We start from the raw sequence: 19,931 nt of genomic DNA, 5'->3' as shown, positions 1-19,931 counted from the left end.
GTTTACATTAATGACAGATGTAATTAAAATAATTCAGAGAAGATATTTAATCCGAACGTAAACCATCATCCAACTGTTATAATTTCTTTTTTTCTGGCAACGTTCATCTTAACGTAGGGGGGCAGACACATCAATAGAACAGCGCGCCAGTTAGCCCTGTGCGAGGATTCGTAATTTAGGTCACCGTCGTTTGTTTTCTGCCTTAAATTAATCGTAATTATCGACGAATGAACTGTAAACAACGTTTTTGGCCTCTCTTGTACCATTCGCCCGAACACATCCCTACAGCCCTGATTTCCAGAGAGCCCCAGTAAATTAAAGTCTTGCGACTCTAATCTGGCCAGTCCCTGCTTGGAAACCATCTCACAGTCACCATGCAGATGAAAGGGAAACCGGCTCGATTAATTCAACTGTTTTAACGCCCAGTTCCAAACGACATTGAATGACCCTCGCTCAAGGATGTGTCTGACAACACATCCAAATCCACTGGAATTCAGTATTTATACTTCACTGATGTTGTTCTGAAGACATTTAGGTTTTCATTTAAACTGCTCGCTCAATCACACCCAGTGCAAACTGGTCGTATCACCTGAATACACCCGGGAAATGAGTGCAAGTGAAATACGAAGTAGGTTTGCATATATAAGACGGTGGTCAACGATACACCGGCCCATTCGTTGCTATTTCCCCGTTCGTCCGTTCGTGCCATTCGGTTTTAGGCATTGTTAGAATTGTAAGTTCATTTGCTCTTGTGGCGTTATGTAGCTTTTGAGCGTTACATTGTTGTTAGAATAGTAGTGTCTAGAGGTAGACAATTAGCAGTATTTATAGTCCATGGGCTGATATAGGTGACCCTCCCCCCACCAGGGGAATTTTGAAGACTATATTTTTTTGAAAGCTTATCATATGTACATTCAAATTCCAGGTGTTTGCAGGCTGGGTGCAGGGGATTTTTCCCGCAGTGACCCCCCAAAGGGGGTCAGGGTGGGAAAAATTTGGGAAAATTAGTTTTTGCTTTTTTTCACAAAATACATTCTAATAACTGCTTTCTATCAGGAACTATAAAATATTTAAGGTTTATTGATTAGTTACAGGTACAGGAAGACATTTACTTTGAAAAATGCATTGCGTCTAAGGGAAAAATTAAACTTTATAGCTGTTTTTCTACACTTTCTAGTGGGCAATTGTTTTAAGGAGGTATTCTTGTTGTAATAGCTCTAAAATGATCAAAATTAATGTTACAGCTATACTTAAAGCATGAAAAGACTTTGAGATGGTTTATTGTAGTCTGGGTGCTGGGGATTTATCATGCCCTGACCCCCCAAGAGGGGGGGCCAGGGGTAAAAATTTGGATAAATGAGTTTTTTTCTTTTTTTCACAAAATACATTCTAATAACTGCCCTTCATCAGGAACAATGAAAATATCTAACATTTATTATTTAGTTAGAGGCACAGGAAGACTTTAAATTTGAAAAATGCATTGTGTCTAAGGGGGAAATCAGACTTGAATGCTGTTTTTCTACACTGTCTAGTTGGCTGTTGGTTAAAGAACGTACTATTTCTTCAATTGCTTCAAAATGATCAAAATTAATGTTACAGCTATACTTAAAGCATGGTGGTTTATTCTCACTTTGGCTTTTTATAACATTGAGTTACCATTACTTATATTTATGTACCTTTATGCCGAATCATCAGATTGTGTCCAGAAGACTCTCAATCTCAACTTCGTCTGAATCCTCCGTTCTACTCAAATCTAAGATCTTGCTGGATATTTTGCCTGTCAACTCTTGTGGAAGGATGTTGCCTATGGTCCATTGACATTTCAGAGCATTTACTCCCCCTTTCAGCCACCCATAGCGCACAGGGTGAGCAACACTAGGGTGATTCTTGTCTGCACTGACCAAGATCAAGGCCAGGTGATCGCACGCTGCATGTGCATGTGTAGGGAGTCTCCGCAAGGTGGAAGGAGTCTCATGTCTACATCATCATAGCTTGTCATAGTCTGTCCTCCCTTGGGTTTTAACTTCTTCATGAAGATTTGGTAGCGAGCCTCATTTACATCGTTTGTGACTTGACCATACATATGACAGACAAATGAGTCCAAAGACCTCAACAAGTCAGTAACTATCTCATCAGAAAGTCCTATCTTGGATAAAGCATTCACAAATTCAGGGTGAGATTCGAGAAGCTCAATGGGGAGAACTTTGCCGCATTTGACAAAGGCACTGGTGGTATCACGTCCTGTAAATGCATGAAGGGCTGGCTGGACATTACACAGAGTGGACCCTATCAGATAGATGATACTTTGTACATCCAGAAGTCATCGTTTGTCACCAGTGCCTTTGTCAAATAGAACAGAAGTTTTCACCATTTGAACAACCTTCAGAAGCAGAATCAACACATCTGTATCATCTGATCATATCACAACTTGTGCAGCAGAAGGATGCTGAGCATCAACATGCAAAACGTGAAGAATGATTCTAGTTTCTGCTTCTTAATGTGATGAACACAAAGCATTCTCTGGAGTGACAGATACTGATTCGCCATCTAAAAAGCCAAAGTGAGAATAAACCACCATGCTTTAAGTATAGCTGTAACATTAATTTTGATCATTTTAGAGCAATTGAAGAAATAATAGGTTCTTTAACCAACAGCCAACTAGACAGTGTAGAAAAACAGCATTCAAGTCTGATTTCCCCCTTAGACACAATGCATTTTTCAAATTTAAAGTCTTCCTGTGCCTCTAACTAAATAATAAATGTTAGATATTTTCATTGTTCCTAATAAAGGGCAGTTATTAGAATGTATTTTGTGAAAAAGAAAAAAACTCATTTTTCCAAATTTTTACCCCTGGCCCCCCTCTTGGGGGGTCAGGGCATGAAAAATCCCCAGCACCCAGACTACAATAAACCATCACAAAGTCTTTTCATGCTTTAAGTATAGCTTTAACATTAGTTTTGATCATTTTAGAGCTATTGAAACAAGAATACCTTCTTAAAACAATTGCCCACTAGAAAGTGTACAAAAACAGCTATAAAGTTTAATTTTTCCCTTAGACGCAATGCATTTTTCAAAGTAAATGTCTTCCTGTACCTATAACATATCAATAAACCTTAAATATTTTTATAGTTCCTGATAGAAAGCAGTTATTAGAATGCATTTTGTCAAAAAAAGCAAAAACTAATTTTCCCAAATTTTTTCCACCCTGACCCCGTTTGGGGGTCACTGCAGGAAAAATTCCCTGCAACCAGCCTGCAAACACCTGGAATTTGAATGTACATATGATAAGCTTTCAAAAAAATATAGTCTTCAAAATTCTCCCAGGGGGGGAGGGTCACCTATATCAGCCCATGGACTATTAGTAGTTTCATTCCAATTTCATTTTCTTCATTCAGAATCACTTAAGAGAATCACGTTTAGTTACTTGTAAATCATCCATAGTTTTCTCACTGGTAATAGTTGTCACGTTTAGTTCCTTGTTAAGGCCAAAGGTAAGTTCAAAATTTTAGTCGATTAGGTTTTCAGTTACATAGCATAGCTCTGCAACATTGTTTATTTCAACTGCTCAACATTTGGTAGCAGAGCGTGCTTTCTCTGGTTAGAATATTCAGTTAGTTTGTATTAGCATTTAGTTCAGTTAGATTAGTTTAAGACATAGAAATAGTTACTGTGAAATAACTATTCACTATGTCAGATTCCAAGCAAACTGCTGGGGCTATGGTAGAGGTTGCTCCCGGCGACATAGAACCGAGAATAGCCAAACTTAAGCATCAGAAGACTGTATCAAAGTCAGCTTTAACTAAAGCAAAGAACAAATTGTTGAATTTAGTTGAGATTGAGACTCCAGATCGTAAAAACAATCAGGAATGCCATAGACCAGGTTAGTTCCCTGCAGAGCAAGGCTATAGGTATCATAGTTGAGTAATTAGAGGCTTACAACTTGATTGGTGACTCTGACAAAGTTCAGGAAACTAGTAAGGAAATTGGAACTGTTGAAGATGAGATTCAACTGGCCATTGATAATGCTGAAGGGTTTCTTAGAACCAATGCACCTGTTAGTTCAGATGCAAATAGCATTAAGTCTGGAATATCAAGGTTATTTCATTCTGACGTAAGTCATTCGCATGAGAACTGTAAAGGGATTTCCTCTACGAAATGGTTCCTGTGTTACTCAAGGTGACAAACCTCCTTCACCCAACATAGGCTGTGTTCCACAAAAATGTAATTTTTAGAGTAAAATTGATATTTTATACTTATCCTGACTCATGAGGTAAGCCCTCCCATCCTCCCGACATAACACTTTGGATTTCCCTGTAAATTCAAATGTTGGGCTCAGTGTATGAGGAGAGAGTGAGGCACATGGGTAGAGGTGGCGCCCTCGTTCCCGCGCTTGTGGAAGGGAGGTAACTCGTGGTGAGTACTAATTAGTGATTTTACATTGAAGGGAGCTTCAATTAGGGAGATACAAGTGTTCCACTATGTTCGCAAGAAGAAGAAGACAAGCAAAAAGAGCATGAGTCAGGATAAGTATAAAATATCAATTTTACTCTAAAAATTACATATTTTTCCTTATCCTGACTCATGCTCTTTTTTGCTTGTAGAATCCTATGGAAAAGGAGGTGGGAATATATAATACTTTGGATTTTAATAATTAGTGATTTGAACTGTGATGATTGTAATAACCCTATGGGAACTTCATAAAGGCACTGAACTGATGAATTCCTGCTGCTAACTTATCAGCTGCCATATAAAGGTTATTACAATGTACTTATTATGATAAAGTATATATAACATTAATACAATGCTTAAGACTAATAGACTTAAGCTTGTTAATATGCTAGTATAAACTCCTTAGAGTTTGTTAGCTAAAATACTTTAAGATATAACATAGTACTAAGCTTAAGATATGATTAAACTTAAGCTAATTATATAATAGCAAAACTCTTTAGAGTTTGTTAGCTAATATACTTATATGATATAGACATAGTGCTGAGCTTAAGATATGAATAAGCTTTAGCTACATATATAATAGCAAACTCTGTAGAGTTTGTTAGCTAATATATTTTTACAATATGAGTATAGTAGTGTGCTTAAGATATAATTAACTTAAGCTACATAAACAATAGCCAAAACTCTGTAGAGTTTATTAGCTAATAGACTTATAATGTAACCATAGCACTAAGCTTAAGATATGATTAGACTTAAGCTAAATGTATATAGCAAAAAAACTCCTTAGAGTTTATTAACTAATATACTTTTTATGTTATAAACATAGTACTGAGCTTAAGATATGATTAAACTTAAGCTATATACAGTCAGACCTCGTTAATACGAACACTTTGGTTTTTTAAAAAAAACGTTCGGATAGTGAAACGTTCGTACTGCTGAAACCACAGTATATGCACCGAGTTACTTCCCCTTGATATCTTTCCTTACTATCGAGACTCTGAGGTCATAGATGAAGCCTATGTTTATGAAGGAAATTATAATCCTACTGTTGATAAATATGAAGTTTATTTTTATAATGTTATTCAAAAACTATGGCGATTTTTTTCCATTTGTGACATGTCATAACATGCCAGTGCCTTTTTCTTTTATATTTTCATTTTTACGTCATCAGAAAATTATTATAAAAAGATTTCTTAAATAATATGTATGGTTGCCTATTTCCCGATATCAGTGGCTTTCCGCTCGGTAACATGACATAACAACGGAAAATACCTCCGTTTTCGAAGCGTCGTATGAATAGCATGGGAGGCGAATCGTTTGATGTCGGGTATAGTTCGAAAGCTCTGAAGATCAACAACATCACTGAACCCTTGCCGAGAGTATTTTCACAGTTGTAAGAAGCGATTTTATTGGATAAAAATTGGTTTCTAATGGCGCTTTTCGCTACAGTCTGCTATAAGGGTCGTGATTGGTCAAAATCAGACCACGTGACCTAAGGCAGCCAATCATATCACGGCAATGGATATCGTCCCTCGTAAAACAAAAACTTTTAGATTTAGGCGAAAGTTTTGGGTAAAATAATGCTATTTTGAACATATTAAGCAAGAAATGCAGCTACCTATTAGTTTATTCAATTTACATCGTTACTTTGCTCTTTGACAATGTTACTGTGGACCAGCTGCGAAGCATGTGTCCGAGAATCGTTGTTTTCAATAACATTGCGAAAAATAGTTTATAATTTTAATTCGGTACCGAGCATATATTTCTGGATTGAAGTCTTTCCCAAAACAGTGTGTTCGTCGAAATTTCCCTATCACTTATGATAAAGGGATCAAAGGGATGAGTCGCTACGTCGCTAAACAAACAACGTGTCACTTTGAGTGGACAAGTCAGCAGCGCGGTCAACTTCAATCGTTCGGATTAACGCAGCTGTTTACAACTTAATTAGTCCAATCCGTTCCGACTGACCAGCGTTCGGAGGCGGAAACTGAATCATCGGACTAACGAGGTGTCAATTATATACAATATATAGGGAGATGATTTGGTGCCCGGTGAGTAGCGTTCGGAAGTCGGTGGATTCGGATTAACGAGGACCGGATTACCGCGGCCTGACTGTATATAAAAGCAAAACTCCGTGGAGTTTGTTAGCTTATACATTTTATAATGTAACCATACTGCTTAAGATATGATGAACTTAAGCTAATTATATAATAGCAAAAACACCTTTAGAGTTTGTTAGCTAGAATACTTATATGATATAAACCTAGTATTGAGCTTAAGATATGAAGGAAAACCTTAAGCTAAATATATAATAGCAAAAAACCTTTTAGAGTTTTGTTAGCTAATATACTTATATGATATAAACATAGTATTGAGCTTAAGATATGAAGGAAACCTTAAGCTACATATATAATAGCAAAAACTCCGTAGAGTTTGTTAGCTAATACATGTTATAATGTAACCATAAAGCTTAAAATATGATGAAACTTAAGCCAAATAGCAAAAAACTCTTTTGAGTTTGTTAGCTAATATACTTATATGATATAAACATAGTACTGAGCTTAAGATATGAATAAGCTTAAGCTACCTATATAATAGCAAAAACTCTGTAGAGTTTGTAAGCTAATATATTTTTACAATATGAGTATAGTACTATGCTTAAGATATAATTAACTTAAGCTACGTATATAATAGCCAAAAACTCTGTAGAGTTTGTTAGCTAATGCATTTATAATGTAACCATAGTACTACGCTTAAGATATGATTAACTTAAGGTAAATATATAATAACAAACTCTGTAGAGTTGTTAACTTATATATTGTATGATGTAATAATCATAGTACTGTGATGATAAAAAAGAACTTATGCAAATTATATATAGCATGTAGCTATTTAGTACTGTTATAAGATAAGTAGAAATCTGTAAGATTGACTTATCTTGTCCGAGGAACTGTCCACTGTTGTGCGAGGACCATGGGACCGAATTGGTGGATACCTGAGACGTCTTCGGCGGTGATATCTCTCAGATAATGGTTGGCAACCACCATATCGGATCTCCAGAAATAACCCCTCCATTATTTCAAATAACATTTGTGTAGATCAATTGTAGAAGTAAACGCTCTAATATCATGAGTATTAGAAGCTCATGGAGGGTCGGATCGGGTCCATCAGTCTTGTAGGCACGTAGTATGACAGTTCTGATCCAAAAGGAGATGGAAGTACATGAGACTTCAGTCTGCGTAATTTGATGATAGAGGAAATAATCTGATGCATTTTTCCCTCCTGTTTGGTTCGGTGGAGATAAATTTACAGTGCTCTTGCTGGCCATCGTGATAGAATCATCGTATCATGAAGTCCAAGTATGTCATCCAGGCGTGTTCATAAACCTCACTTGTGAGGTGTTGGAGTACTAATTCAGATCCCCAAGTTGGAGCGTGAAACTTCCGTTTTAATTCTCCAATCAGAAAGTTTAAGTAGGTTTACTAACCATCTAGTTGTGTTAGTAGCTTGATGATGAAATTCAGCTGTAGTCTGAGACGCTGTGGATTTAGATCCACTTGCATCCCGTCGTCTAGGTAAATTCGCTGCGAAGTCCTTGACGATGTAGGTACACAACCAGGTGTGTCTGTCCTCGTTGAACTATGTAAAGTCGCCTGACTGCCGTGCCCTCGTCCTAACTTGACGGGGAGGTCTCTAACCTGAAGAAAGCAGCCCAATCATGAAGGTTCAGATTAACTGGACTGTAAGGAGGCTTGCTCGTTCACTGATATATAGTTGTCACTTGTAGCGTAAGTGTTGAACTGTGAACTAAGATCGACCTCTGCGTGGAGTCGTTGTCCATCATGGTCCAATCAGAACAAGGCATTTTGATTCTGTAGAATACCAGCTGTGATGTCACCGGTGTAGCAGGAAAAACCTTGTATAAAATCTTGCCGTCGTTGATATTAGCATAATCGTCGGTCTTCACCGTAGCTTCGAAGTTACCCGAGTGACCACGTGTTTGAGGGTTAATGGTAAACGCCTAGCGAAACCTCCGGTATGAAATACCTCGCTCTGTAATATTAATGCTGGGTAGGTTATTTTCCTGGCTGTCGTGAAAGTAACTTCAGTTTTGAATATAATTCCGACTTCCTTATATAAAGGTACAATAAACTTGCAAGTTGTCAGCTTGTAGACTGTATACATGAATGTATCGTCATAATTGTAGAATTAAAGCTGAACTTGTTGTACATATTACTTCTCAGAAAACGTTGACGATAAAGAGTTTTACTCGCTGTAACAAGGCTGCTGTTAATTTCGATATTGAATTGTCTGCAGATCTGCGTAATGGTCACGCATGTAGATAATCGTATCGTAGTCCGGGATTGCATATTCTAGCAATCTATACGGAAAGTTGATTTCTGTGAAGATCTATGAAACGTCGTTGACTAATTAATATAGCGACGTTTTGTGTTGTAAATAGCCTGTGCAATTGTCTTCGCGTAGGCTTATAGACGGCATATGGCATACAGCTGATAGACAACTTATGCGATGTCTTGAACGGACTGACGAGTAGCTATATATGACAAGTGGCTAGTATATGGAGACCTTGGAGGATACTTCCTCGGTGAACGCCGGAGACTTCACGAAGCTCTCGAAGTATCCCTTCTAGATCTTCTGGGTGAAGTAGACTTGGAGCCACTTAGCCTTCGCGACCTTCGCGAAGGTATCGAGTCAGAGCCCGATCAGTATATATATATATGTAATTTTTAGAGTAAAATTGATATTTTATACTTATCCTGACTCATGCTTGCTTCGGCGAACGACCTCTGTGTTCAACAGGATGTGGGGTCGGCGAAGCGCTACTCCTCCGTGACGTCCCTTGTAACTGGTGAGGCTCTAGTTCCTTCGTGGAGGCGGCCTGGGACTTCCTTAGCGAAGTGTCTAGAGTCCGAACAATATATGAGCGTTAGCTTCATACAGGGTGTGGTTCTTGCTGGTTCTGCATAAGTAGAGCCGAGTAGATCATCCTATCATCTTCAGAAGTCGTGTCACGAAATCTGGTGATAAGAATCTCATTGATCGTTCTAGATCTATTAAGGCCAAAGAACATACGCCTCTGGCGTTTGAACTTTCATGGCTTTATGGTAGGTTGTGTCCACATTCTGTGGCACCGCAGCAATCGGGTCGATCGGAGGTAAGGTGATGGCGTCTGCATCGTCTTCCTTCATCAGGTATGTCTGCGCCGAGTTGCCACTCTTGGTTGTTTACCATCCAATATCATATCTCAGCGTCTGAGAAAATGATGCCTCCATCATCTTCTATCCCAGCATCGCTGATGAGAGGTTGATGCTCTTCTGATGGTGGACTGTGTGTTTCTATCTCTATGTCGGGTGACGCTCGGGGAGACCTGACTGTAGACTTGTGTGCAGACTTGTGTGGTGACCTGTGAGGTGATCGACGTGGTGATGTACGAGGAGATCGGCGTGGTGAACGGCGAGGAGATCGTCTTGGTGATCTGCGTCTATGGGTTGACCTTCTCGGAGACCTGTGAGGAGAATGTTGATAGCTTCGCGAAGCTCTTGTGTAGTCCCTCGAAGTCCTTCTGGACGATGACGATCTGTGGTCTGAGTCCGCATCTAAGGATGAAGCCGAGGAAGGTGATGATCTATCCCGCCTTCGCGAAGGCTGTACATCTGGGTCCTTCGTCAAGGTGGTCTGCGACTTCCTTCACGAAGGTGGCTTCGTCGTGGCTGCTACGCTGACGGGGGTGCCTCTGGGGTGTCGTCTGCGTTGGAACCTTCGCGAAGGCTCAGGCCCTGGGCTGGCTGCTTCTCCAGTCTGTAGTGGCCCTCCATCATGATCATGATTTGCCGCAACAGTTCATCTGGGATGGTCTGCGACGAAGTAGTCGGTGCCCTCTCTGCGATGTTAGCGGCGGGGCCCTCAGGGAAGTCGTCTGACATCAGTGTAGAGACATCAGGCTGCATGGCGATCTCTGCTGATGTCACTGGTCGCTTCTTGTGGCGTACGCCGGGGATGATGATCGGCTGATCATCGTAGAGGCCCAGTTCAGCGGCTGGAACAATCTGGGTTGAGAAAGTCCTAGTAGACTTCGTTGATTTCCCCTCAGAGGTCGACGCTGCCCTGGGGGTGCGAAGTCTGCGTTGAGTGTTGGTAGCGACGGGACCCTCAGGAAGATCATCGAATATCAGCGTTGGTACATCAGGCTGCATGTTGATCTGCGCTGACATCACTGTTGCCGACATCGGTCATTCTTTTGATGTACATCAGGTATGATGATCGGCTGATCATCATACAGGCCCAAATCTGCGACGGGAACAATCTCGGCTGAGAAAGTTCTAGTAGACTTCGTTGATTTCCCCTCAGAGGTCGGCGCTGCCCTGGGGTATGAAAGTCTGCGTTGAGATGCAGTAGAAGCCCTCTAGTCTTCGGCTGCGGCGATGGGATGTCTGGGGAAGCAGGGCGCTTCTTGGAAGCGGCGGACTCGTCCCATGCCTCTCCACCACTCTAGCGGAACACCAGACGGGAGGGGGGTCGACCAACAGCAGTAGACTGGCGAGGGGTTCAGGTGTATCAGTCATGGCTAGACTCTGCATACGCGACCTATCTGCTGCGCGTCTCAAACATAAAGTAATTATTTATTAAAGGCAGAATTGGATAAATTAGTACCGCAACTGCCACGTGAATAAAATGAACATGGCGCAGTACAGCTAGGGCATATTAAATGCGGATCAGCAGCAGAATAAAAAACGTAATCTGCAACAGTACAGAACTTTCATCAACGTAATCCACAGAACAAACATGGCGTCCCGTGAATAAACAGTAGAAACCGACTAAATATCAATATATAATTGTTGAAGGATACTAGCTAAACCTCTATAGATGTCTATCACGAGGGTAACTAACTAAATATAATCAAAGGATATAGTGTGTCGGGAGACACAGAAGCTCTCACGTCCAGCTCACTGGGCTGAAGAAGGAGAGTGAGGCACATGGGTAGAGGTGGCGCCCTCGTTCCCGCTTGTGGAAGGGGTAACTCGGTAGTACTAATTAGTGGTTTTACATTGAGTACTAATTAGTGATTTTACATTGAAGGAAGACAAGCAAAAGAGCATGAGTCAATTAGGGTAGGTCATAACTTCCAAACAATCAAGGTTCCACTATGTTATCTAGGCAGCAAGGTGAAGACATGTGGAAACAATTGAAGCGAGTATCCATTCCAGTATTTTATAGTGACATTAGAGAATATGAAGGCTGGAAAGCTGCTTTCATGGCGTGTGTTGATAAAGCTCCTGCCACTAATGAGTATAAGCTTCTGCAACTTAAACAGTATCTTTCTGTGGACAAGTGCATAATGTAATTATATTTTCATAGAGGAAATCCAAGTTTGGCAGTTAAACTTTTTATATTTCCGTTTTGTTTAATATTCATTTCATTTCGCTTTTATTTACCTATGCGAGTTTTGGTATTATCCATCGCAAGTTGCTGTTGAGTGGCAGACGTTCAAAGCAGTTAATCAAAAGATCAAGTAAGAATTATTGATGCTTAAAATATAGTTAGCACATTATGTCATTAATAATAGATGCATGTATATTTGGTCCACCACTGGCCTTTGCTAGGAGGAGTCTTAATTATGTATTTTACCAGTTTGAGTGTTCAAATTGTGAATGTGAATTTGCTACACGGCTTTGTTGGCCTAGCGTTTGGAATATCTAAGTTTGGTTGATGATGGCAATTGTAGTCAGTCAGGTGTTACAGTATGGATATTATTTCATGTCTAGTCAATATGTGTAACGTAGACAAAGCTGGATTTGACTGTGTCAGTCCTACTGCAGTGTTGCTGGTAAATGTAGTGCATGGTACTGTAGGTCACAAGCCATGTTGCATGCTATTTGAGATTTGGATGTTTGTAGTAACAACAAGCATTTTAGTGACTGAATGTTGAACTAGAAAGTAATTTAACATTGTCATTACGTAAAATCTCTGGGAATTAGCAGCTTTAGATGTATATTGAGAGTTATTGGCCACAACTATCATGTACATGTAGCGACTCAGGGGTCAAACAGTCTGCGTGCTGCCGCCCTTACCCTTACCTAACCTTGTTCAAGTTCAACAAATAAACAGTGATAAAGCTGTAAACATGTGTTATCATTGAACCTGTCTACATTTCTGGTGAAGCAGCACAACTTGTAGTTAAGTTAGGTCACAGTGCCTCAGTCTATGATGTGGCCTTAGAAAGATTGGATAGAAAGTATGGCGGCAAACGACGTCAGATAGCACTGAAACTGGAAGAAATTTATAATTTCAGGCCAATAAGACCAGGGAGTGCTAAAGATTTAGGCAATTTCGCTGACATGCTTGATGTAGCTGTGGTCAGTTTGAGGGAATCTGATAAGATCGAGTAGCTGGGGAGTGGGTGTTTGTATTCACTACTGGTTAAAAAAATGAATGAGGCTATGATAACGCAGTTTCACAGATGGATGTTGAGACACTTGGGTACTGCAAGAGGCAGAGTTCCAGACAATAGCTTCAGAGGTAAAACATGGATTAGTTAACAAATCAAAGACAACAGATAAAAGAGAGATACAAGAAAGGAACATTCGCAAGCACACATAACAGAGATAAGGCAAGACAATGTCATGTTTGTCATGAAACAGATCATGACACTTGGGACTGTGCACAGTACAAATCTCTTGGTCTACCTGAACGGTGCGATAAGGTAAAACAGTTAGGTTAATGCTTTCGCTGCCTTGACATCGGTCATCGGGGTAAATCATGCAGTAGAATTGTGAAATGTGGGCTTGATGGCTGTAAGGCAAATCATAACAGGTAACTTCATGACAACAGTAAAGTGGCCAGGAACAATACGGCTGACAGTTGTACTTCAGAGGTTAATGATACAACCACAAGAAAGTCTCACGAAAGTAGATCAGAGACAATCACCCTTTGTCAACTTCTAAAAAGGAATCACATTATCTTGCTCTTAGGACAATTCCTGTCGTTCTTAAGAATGGTAGTCGCAGAATGACTGAACGCATTCCTCGATAATGCTAGTACACATACTTACATCAATGATGTAGCATATGAACTCTGTTGTGCCTGGTAATACACAAGTGTCGTTCAATGTCCTGAATAATTAACAGGGGACCTTTGACAGTATGCTAATGCTGGCCTAGAGAGTATTTAGTAGTTTCATTCCAACTTCATTTTCTTCATTTAGAATCACTTAAGAGAATCATGTTTAGTTCCTTGTAAATCATCCATAGCTTTCTCACTGATAATAGTTGTCATGTTTAGTTCCTTGTTTAGGCCAAAGGTAAGTTGGAAGAACTCCCTACCGAGGAGGTGTGATGAACCTGTTGAGCCCAGATGATTGATGTACCATAAGTCGAGTTGTCTGACTGTATGAGCAGATTGGACGACTGAAGGTCCTGGGCCCAATGCGTTATGGCTAGAATGACTGCCTTGAACTCCAGTACTTTTATGTGAAGAGACCACAGCCCTGCCACTTAATGATCGTGAAGATGAGCTCCCCATTCTCGGAGCTACTTATGTACAAATAGGTCATGAGTTGGGTTGAACGGTCTCAAACAAACTCCTACGCAAACATTCGATTCGTCGAGCCACCATCAAAGGTATGGATGGAGTGACGAAGGTAGATGGATCTGCGCATAGGGATTATCGATCTTCAGAGGACAAGAAAGATCGGCGAGTAGAAACCTGTGGTGTCAGGTGCCAGCTTCTCCAACAATGTACCTTGAGTGGTTTGAATAGCTGATACATGTGCCGCAGGGTAGGTTCGACGAACTGGATCGATGGTCATGTGCAAAGGTCCTATAACCGGGTAGCTTGTGACGCCGAACATTTGAGGTCTTCACAGATCGCTGATCAGGTCCCTGTTCAGATCGTAGCATCTGCCTTTGGGGCTTGGTGTCCTGGGAAGGATCCCATGACACAGGAAAAGTTGAATTTGACGAACTGGTAGTCTGAGACGCAGGTAGTCTGTCCCTCAAATCCGTAGCACTGAATGGATACACCAAATCTGAAAGGATCACCGAACTTGAGGGGGTCGATGAAACTGACCTAACGGTCAGTTCAGGAGAGACAACAGAGGCACTGAGTCAATCACATACATTAGACGAAGGTCTGAGGACAGAAGGTTCACCGATGAAGGATCATATGATCTGGATACAGACGGAGATGAAAGTCACCATGAAAGCAGGCTGGTCTGGAGCGTTCACCGGAGATGGGATCGTCGAATGTAAGGCTGAGAGATGTCCGGCAGAATTGCTGAAGAGATTGCCACATCAGAAGGGTTCGTTGAAGGTTCCTGCTGGTTCGGCAAACGTTGTATGACCACCACTCACGACGCAACAGCTGGTATAGTGTTCTGCAGTGTGCCTGAGTTCGCGGAGTGAAACAGACGTCTCAGATTTTTGCTGAGGTAGGTGTCTGAAGATGCCTCCAGAAAGTCTTCCTGCTCCACGGGCAATGGTGTAAATTTACATGCCTTCTTCACAGGTCTGTCCTTTTTTTATGTTTCTTCTTTAGATCTAAGCCTTGAGTCCCACCTTCCTATATTCAGCAAACTTATCATCATTCAGACCCCGGCAAAGGCTGCATCTTGAGTCCAAGACACACAACCTAATGCAGTCAATACACGCAGAATGAGGGTCAGATGAACAAAAAGTCTTCTTGCACTGCTGGCATAAGTTTTGCTTCCACGAAGAAAAATCTTCTTTGCCCATGGTGATACAGTCATCACTCGCTATAACGCTGGTCTTAGGGTCCATGCATGACCCCCAGCGTCAATAGACACCCGCGTTATAGTAACTTATACATGTACCTAACACGGAATAAAGGCCAAGTAAAATCAAAATAATTTATATCTCAAGCAGTTATTTTAACAGAGATACTATATATGGCTATCGCATTAGTATAATGCATGTTTTCTGCAAACATATTTAACGTAATAATTAACATAGGCTGGGGGTCCTTGGATGACAAAGTGGTAATCAGTTTGTGATTGCTGAGAATAATGTGAAAATGATGCTGTCATGATAGGAACAAAAAGCGGACCCTCACGAATATGGTAAGTGGAAGTTGTATGAGTATAGAATGAGGTAATGCCATTTCACACACGCTTTTCTCCGTTGTTACTGTAAATAGTTTTAATGAATGAAAATGGGATTGAATTTAATCAAATAAAATGAAATCGAAAGTAATATCGCTTTTATGTGTTTTCAGATGGCAGTGTTTATCCGCAGCTATAACGGTGTGTTGCATCACACACAGCAAATATCATAAGTTCTCGGCTGATGGCATGTCTTTATGATAAAGTTGTCTTTTATAAGTTATTGCGATGTTCCACTGTTCGTCTGATTATTTAAGAAAATCCTGAATGTTTTAAGCATCTGAAAAACACGGATATGTACGATGAACACTGGTCATTGCAATCCGCACTGAATTTCGCTAGTTTACAACATGATTAACCTGAGCTCAACAGTGAATTTGTTGATGTGCTATTTGCAATGATGTGAAAGAGGATGTGTGATCACTGGGCAACTTTCTTAATGAGAGCCATGGCTTACCCCACAGTTTTACCGAATCTGCAGTATTGCGGAGAGCGTTGCAAGGTATTGCGAGGGATGACTGTACTTGGGATTCAAAGTGAATAGCTTCAAATTACACCACGCCTGCACTGCAGTGCGACAAGAAAGAGACTTCTTTTACAGTTCGTTTCCACCTAGCTGTCGATCTTTAGAGAGTCAGCTCTCGCTAAACTGTTCATATCTAGCATGTACATTTCAACATCTTAATAAACAGCTTTTAATGAAATATACTTAACAAACAAGAAAACTGGGTTCTGAAAACTGTTTTCACACAGCAAAATGACCCAAATTACTAATGGCCTATTTATATGGGTGTGAATGTGGATCAATGCAAAATTACGTGCATCAGATATCATATGCAAAGTTTGCCGAAAATGGACAGGTGTACCAGAGAATTGAAAAATCACCAAAGTAAATGTAAATAGTTTCATTACAAGCATGAAGTCTGTTTCACTGATTTTGTGGTTTTGTGTGATATAATTTGTCTATAGATAAGAAGATATTTTTGAGAGAGTTAGAAGCATGGTCATGCTTGCAAAGCTCAAATTAAAAACATCGCAGAAACAGGTTCCACACCAGCTTAGCCAGCTATCATACAGGGCTTCATGTAACTACTGACAGATTAATTACCCTTATCCTTGGAGAACAACCTCCACCATTAAACATATGTGATGAATGGATGAATAAGTTGAATTTGAATTTGAATTTGAAGTTACATCAGCAATGTTTCCACAATATCCTGACTTAATGCTTAAGCAAAATAATTGTATTTATACCATGATTTATACCATTTTAAAAAAGAGTTGGGGATATTCCATTTTTGGGTGATTTTGTTTGTGAACCAAGTTGTATGATTGTATAGCGATTTAGAAATGATGATTCCATTCACAACATATTATGAATTTTGTGCAAGTCTTTTTTAGGTATCAGTGTGTTGCTGTATATTTCAGTATTAAAAGCCAGACTGAAATTTGTTCTGATATTGTTTTAAACTCAATTAAACATTCTTTCACATGCGACATCATAGCAATTACTACACGCCAGATCAGGTTGGAACATGACAGAACATGGTGGCACAGTCAGTAAAATAGCAGACTACAATCACAATATCAACAGACAAATAACATAGATAACAGATGTCAATCTGGTTGAGCAATGGCAACAACTGGTAAATAAGTAGTCCTGGCATCCTGGCAAGATTCTGACATACCCCACCACAAATTGCAACAGAAATGGTTTCAACTGTTTTAAGATCCTGAGCCATTCCTTTATAACATAAAAAGTCTAGGAAAATATCAGTGGTGGAACAAGGTCAAATTTGACCCTCAAGGTCATAGGGGGCATCTTCGCTTTCGAAATCTTAGATGGAAATGCAAACTTTTTTGTGTGTTGGGGGATAACTAATATAAGTGGAATATTGTATGTACAATTCTATTTTTAACAAATGAAAGGTATGCAAAACATACGTACTGTTCCCACTGCGCCAGAATGTCACTCACATATTCATATCTCCTTACAAATCTTTCAGTATCTCCAGTGACCTGCAATATAGGATATACATGTATAAATATACACTATAAATATATATAACAACACCAAATCAATCTATATTGCCCACAGCTGAACTTATGTTTGAAGGGTGTCAAATTCAAGATAGCAACCTGCAGAGGACATCTCGCATAAATTCAAAAGCAACATCCCAACATAAAATGTGTATCAGTTTTTGTTTTGGTGTGGTGTTTTTTCTATTGTTGTTTATTTTAGTCTAAAACACAACCATTAGTCTAATAGAAATATTAACATGTATATCACATTCCTTGAGTGAGCGAGTTTACTCATGCTTTGTGGGATCCCCTTGTTCGATAGAAAATCGCTGCTTACTTTGCTCGGCCTTAGCTAAGAATGAATGGATTAATATGGATAAAGCCTGTAATCATGCTAGGAAGAAGAAATGTATCGGTCTCATCAGATTCTACTGAGAGTAAGAAATCTGCCTCTCAACCCTCAACTACTTCTGTATCCAAAATCTAAATCTAAATCAAGAGTTCATCTAGCCATGTTGATATGTCAGTTATTACGGCCCTTTTGTCAAATCAGAGATAGAAGTGTCCATGTGGTAGTCATTTCAAGATTTTGAATTACGTAATGAGGAGAAAATCTCAGATCAACAGAGGCAAATAGATTTCTCGGGCTCAAAAGGCACCTTCCTTCCACGTAGGGTGGCGAGGTGCTCTACTCAGTTCGGTCCAGTATCACCACTGTCCTGAAGCTGGGTCGCCGATCCCCATGGCAGAAGACGCTAAGGTTTCGAGCGGAAGGGACATGGTCCCGGGCAGTCAACCCTTAGGGGTTATACCCAAGCCAGTCTGCCTGCCGAGCTGGCTATCGTTTCATGCTCGGGTGGTTCAGAGTCGCTATACAACTTGGGCAGGAATCCGTTAACCAGGCTGGAGCGGCCGGCATGGGTCCTTATCAGCCGTTAATTGACAGAGGCTTCACAGCTGAATCTAAGCAGAGGGTGGCTTGCCCTACGGGGAGTGCAGCTGAAGGTGCACAGGCTTCTACGGTTATAACTACGGCTAGTCAGGAGCTGATCGATACGGACAATCCTCCAGTTATTCTGTTATTGGTCATGAAGGAGGGTTTTATTACCGTTCCATCCATGGATACCGCCGCGGAGTATCATGCCCCTGGGTGGTCGTTGAAGGAGAAAATGGAACTTTTACATGGACTTTATCCCAATACTTTACCTCCACCTACCGAGAATACGGAACAGCATATGCTATCCATAGTTGTGCTCTATCAGCTAACCTGCCACACTAGACAAGGACTTTAGTCTATTGGAAGCCAGGAATCAGAGAGACAGTGCCTTGCCATGCCCTCCTAGAGAATTTAAAGAACTGGATGTAGCTGCCCGATCCTCCATTGACAGCCTGTTGTACATAAATTGGTTTGCGACGGGTGTCCGTGATCTGCTTCCTCCGGTGCACGAGATTGCATTGGCCAATTCCTTCCTAGATGTGTTGTATCATGCTGTATCAGATGCTACTCAGAATCAAGTATATTCCCTGGGCAGGCTTATAGCTATGGATAGGATACACAAATTAAAGGCCAGGGCGCAAACATCCAAAACCCTGTGGGTTTCCAAATAGTCTCCCATTTGCTACTCCTCAGCAGTGAAGATGTTATCAGCCCGTGAGTGACAAGACTCTAACGGCTATGGGTGCCTGGCAAGAGCCTTTGATGTCAAAGGTTAAGCTTGGAGTTTACTACTAGAATAAACATGTGCCTTATAGTAAATGTCCAACAACCCTTTCACCACATATTTTGATGACTAAAGAGATTAATTAGATTAGCATATATTATGAAACATCAAATTTTACTTATATTCTGAATATACAATCTTCAGCAAAGAGATGTCAGCAACAGATAAGTGTACAACTCAAGCCCTGCACACCATGGTGTCAGGGGGCGTGGGGGAAGATGGCAATTTCCCAGTCTGCCTGAAATATGAAACCTCACCTGTACTGACTGACACAGTGGGAAATTCAAATCTGGATTTAAAAATGAGAAATATATTTTCAAAATGTATGTTTTGTAGACTCTCTGCATCCATACTTTTTGCTGTGAGTCTTCATAACATACTTCTTCATACTATGTCTTAATATCAGCCTGAACCGGTGAGTCAGTTTTGTGATATTTCATGGAATTTACTTGAATACTGCATTGCTTTGCATCAAAAGACAGCTTTGACAAGGCAAGGAGGCCACACCCCCTCTGTGTATAGGTTTGAACCCCGGCCTTTAAATTCAGTCAGGAATTTACCGGAATCAACTGATGTTTCAACACTCATTAAATTCTGTGGAG

The 19,931-nt window shown here is 40.3% G+C and overlaps 1 protein-coding gene across 1 annotated transcript in view; it reads right to left on the bottom strand.

Annotated features, from left to right (window-relative positions):
• Positions 1-19,931, bottom strand: part of LOC124279515 (unconventional myosin-VIIa-like) — a 754,149-nt gene that overhangs the window by 395,781 nt on the left and 338,437 nt on the right. Inside the window, exon 25 of the mRNA XM_046715341.1 lies at positions 17,535-17,605. Within this exon, the coding sequence (XP_046571297.1) occupies positions 17,535-17,605 (71 nt within the window). The remainder of the gene's footprint in view (positions 1-17,534; positions 17,606-19,931) is intronic.

This window comes from Haliotis rubra, unplaced genomic scaffold (assembly GCF_003918875.1).
Source record: "Haliotis rubra isolate DU_JTF1 unplaced genomic scaffold, ASM391887v1 Scf251, whole genome shotgun sequence".
Classification (NCBI taxonomy): Eukaryota; Metazoa; Mollusca; class Gastropoda; order Lepetellida; family Haliotidae; genus Haliotis; species Haliotis rubra.
The sequence above is the reverse complement of the archived record's forward strand: the minus strand, read 5'-3'. Positions and strand labels throughout refer to the sequence as shown.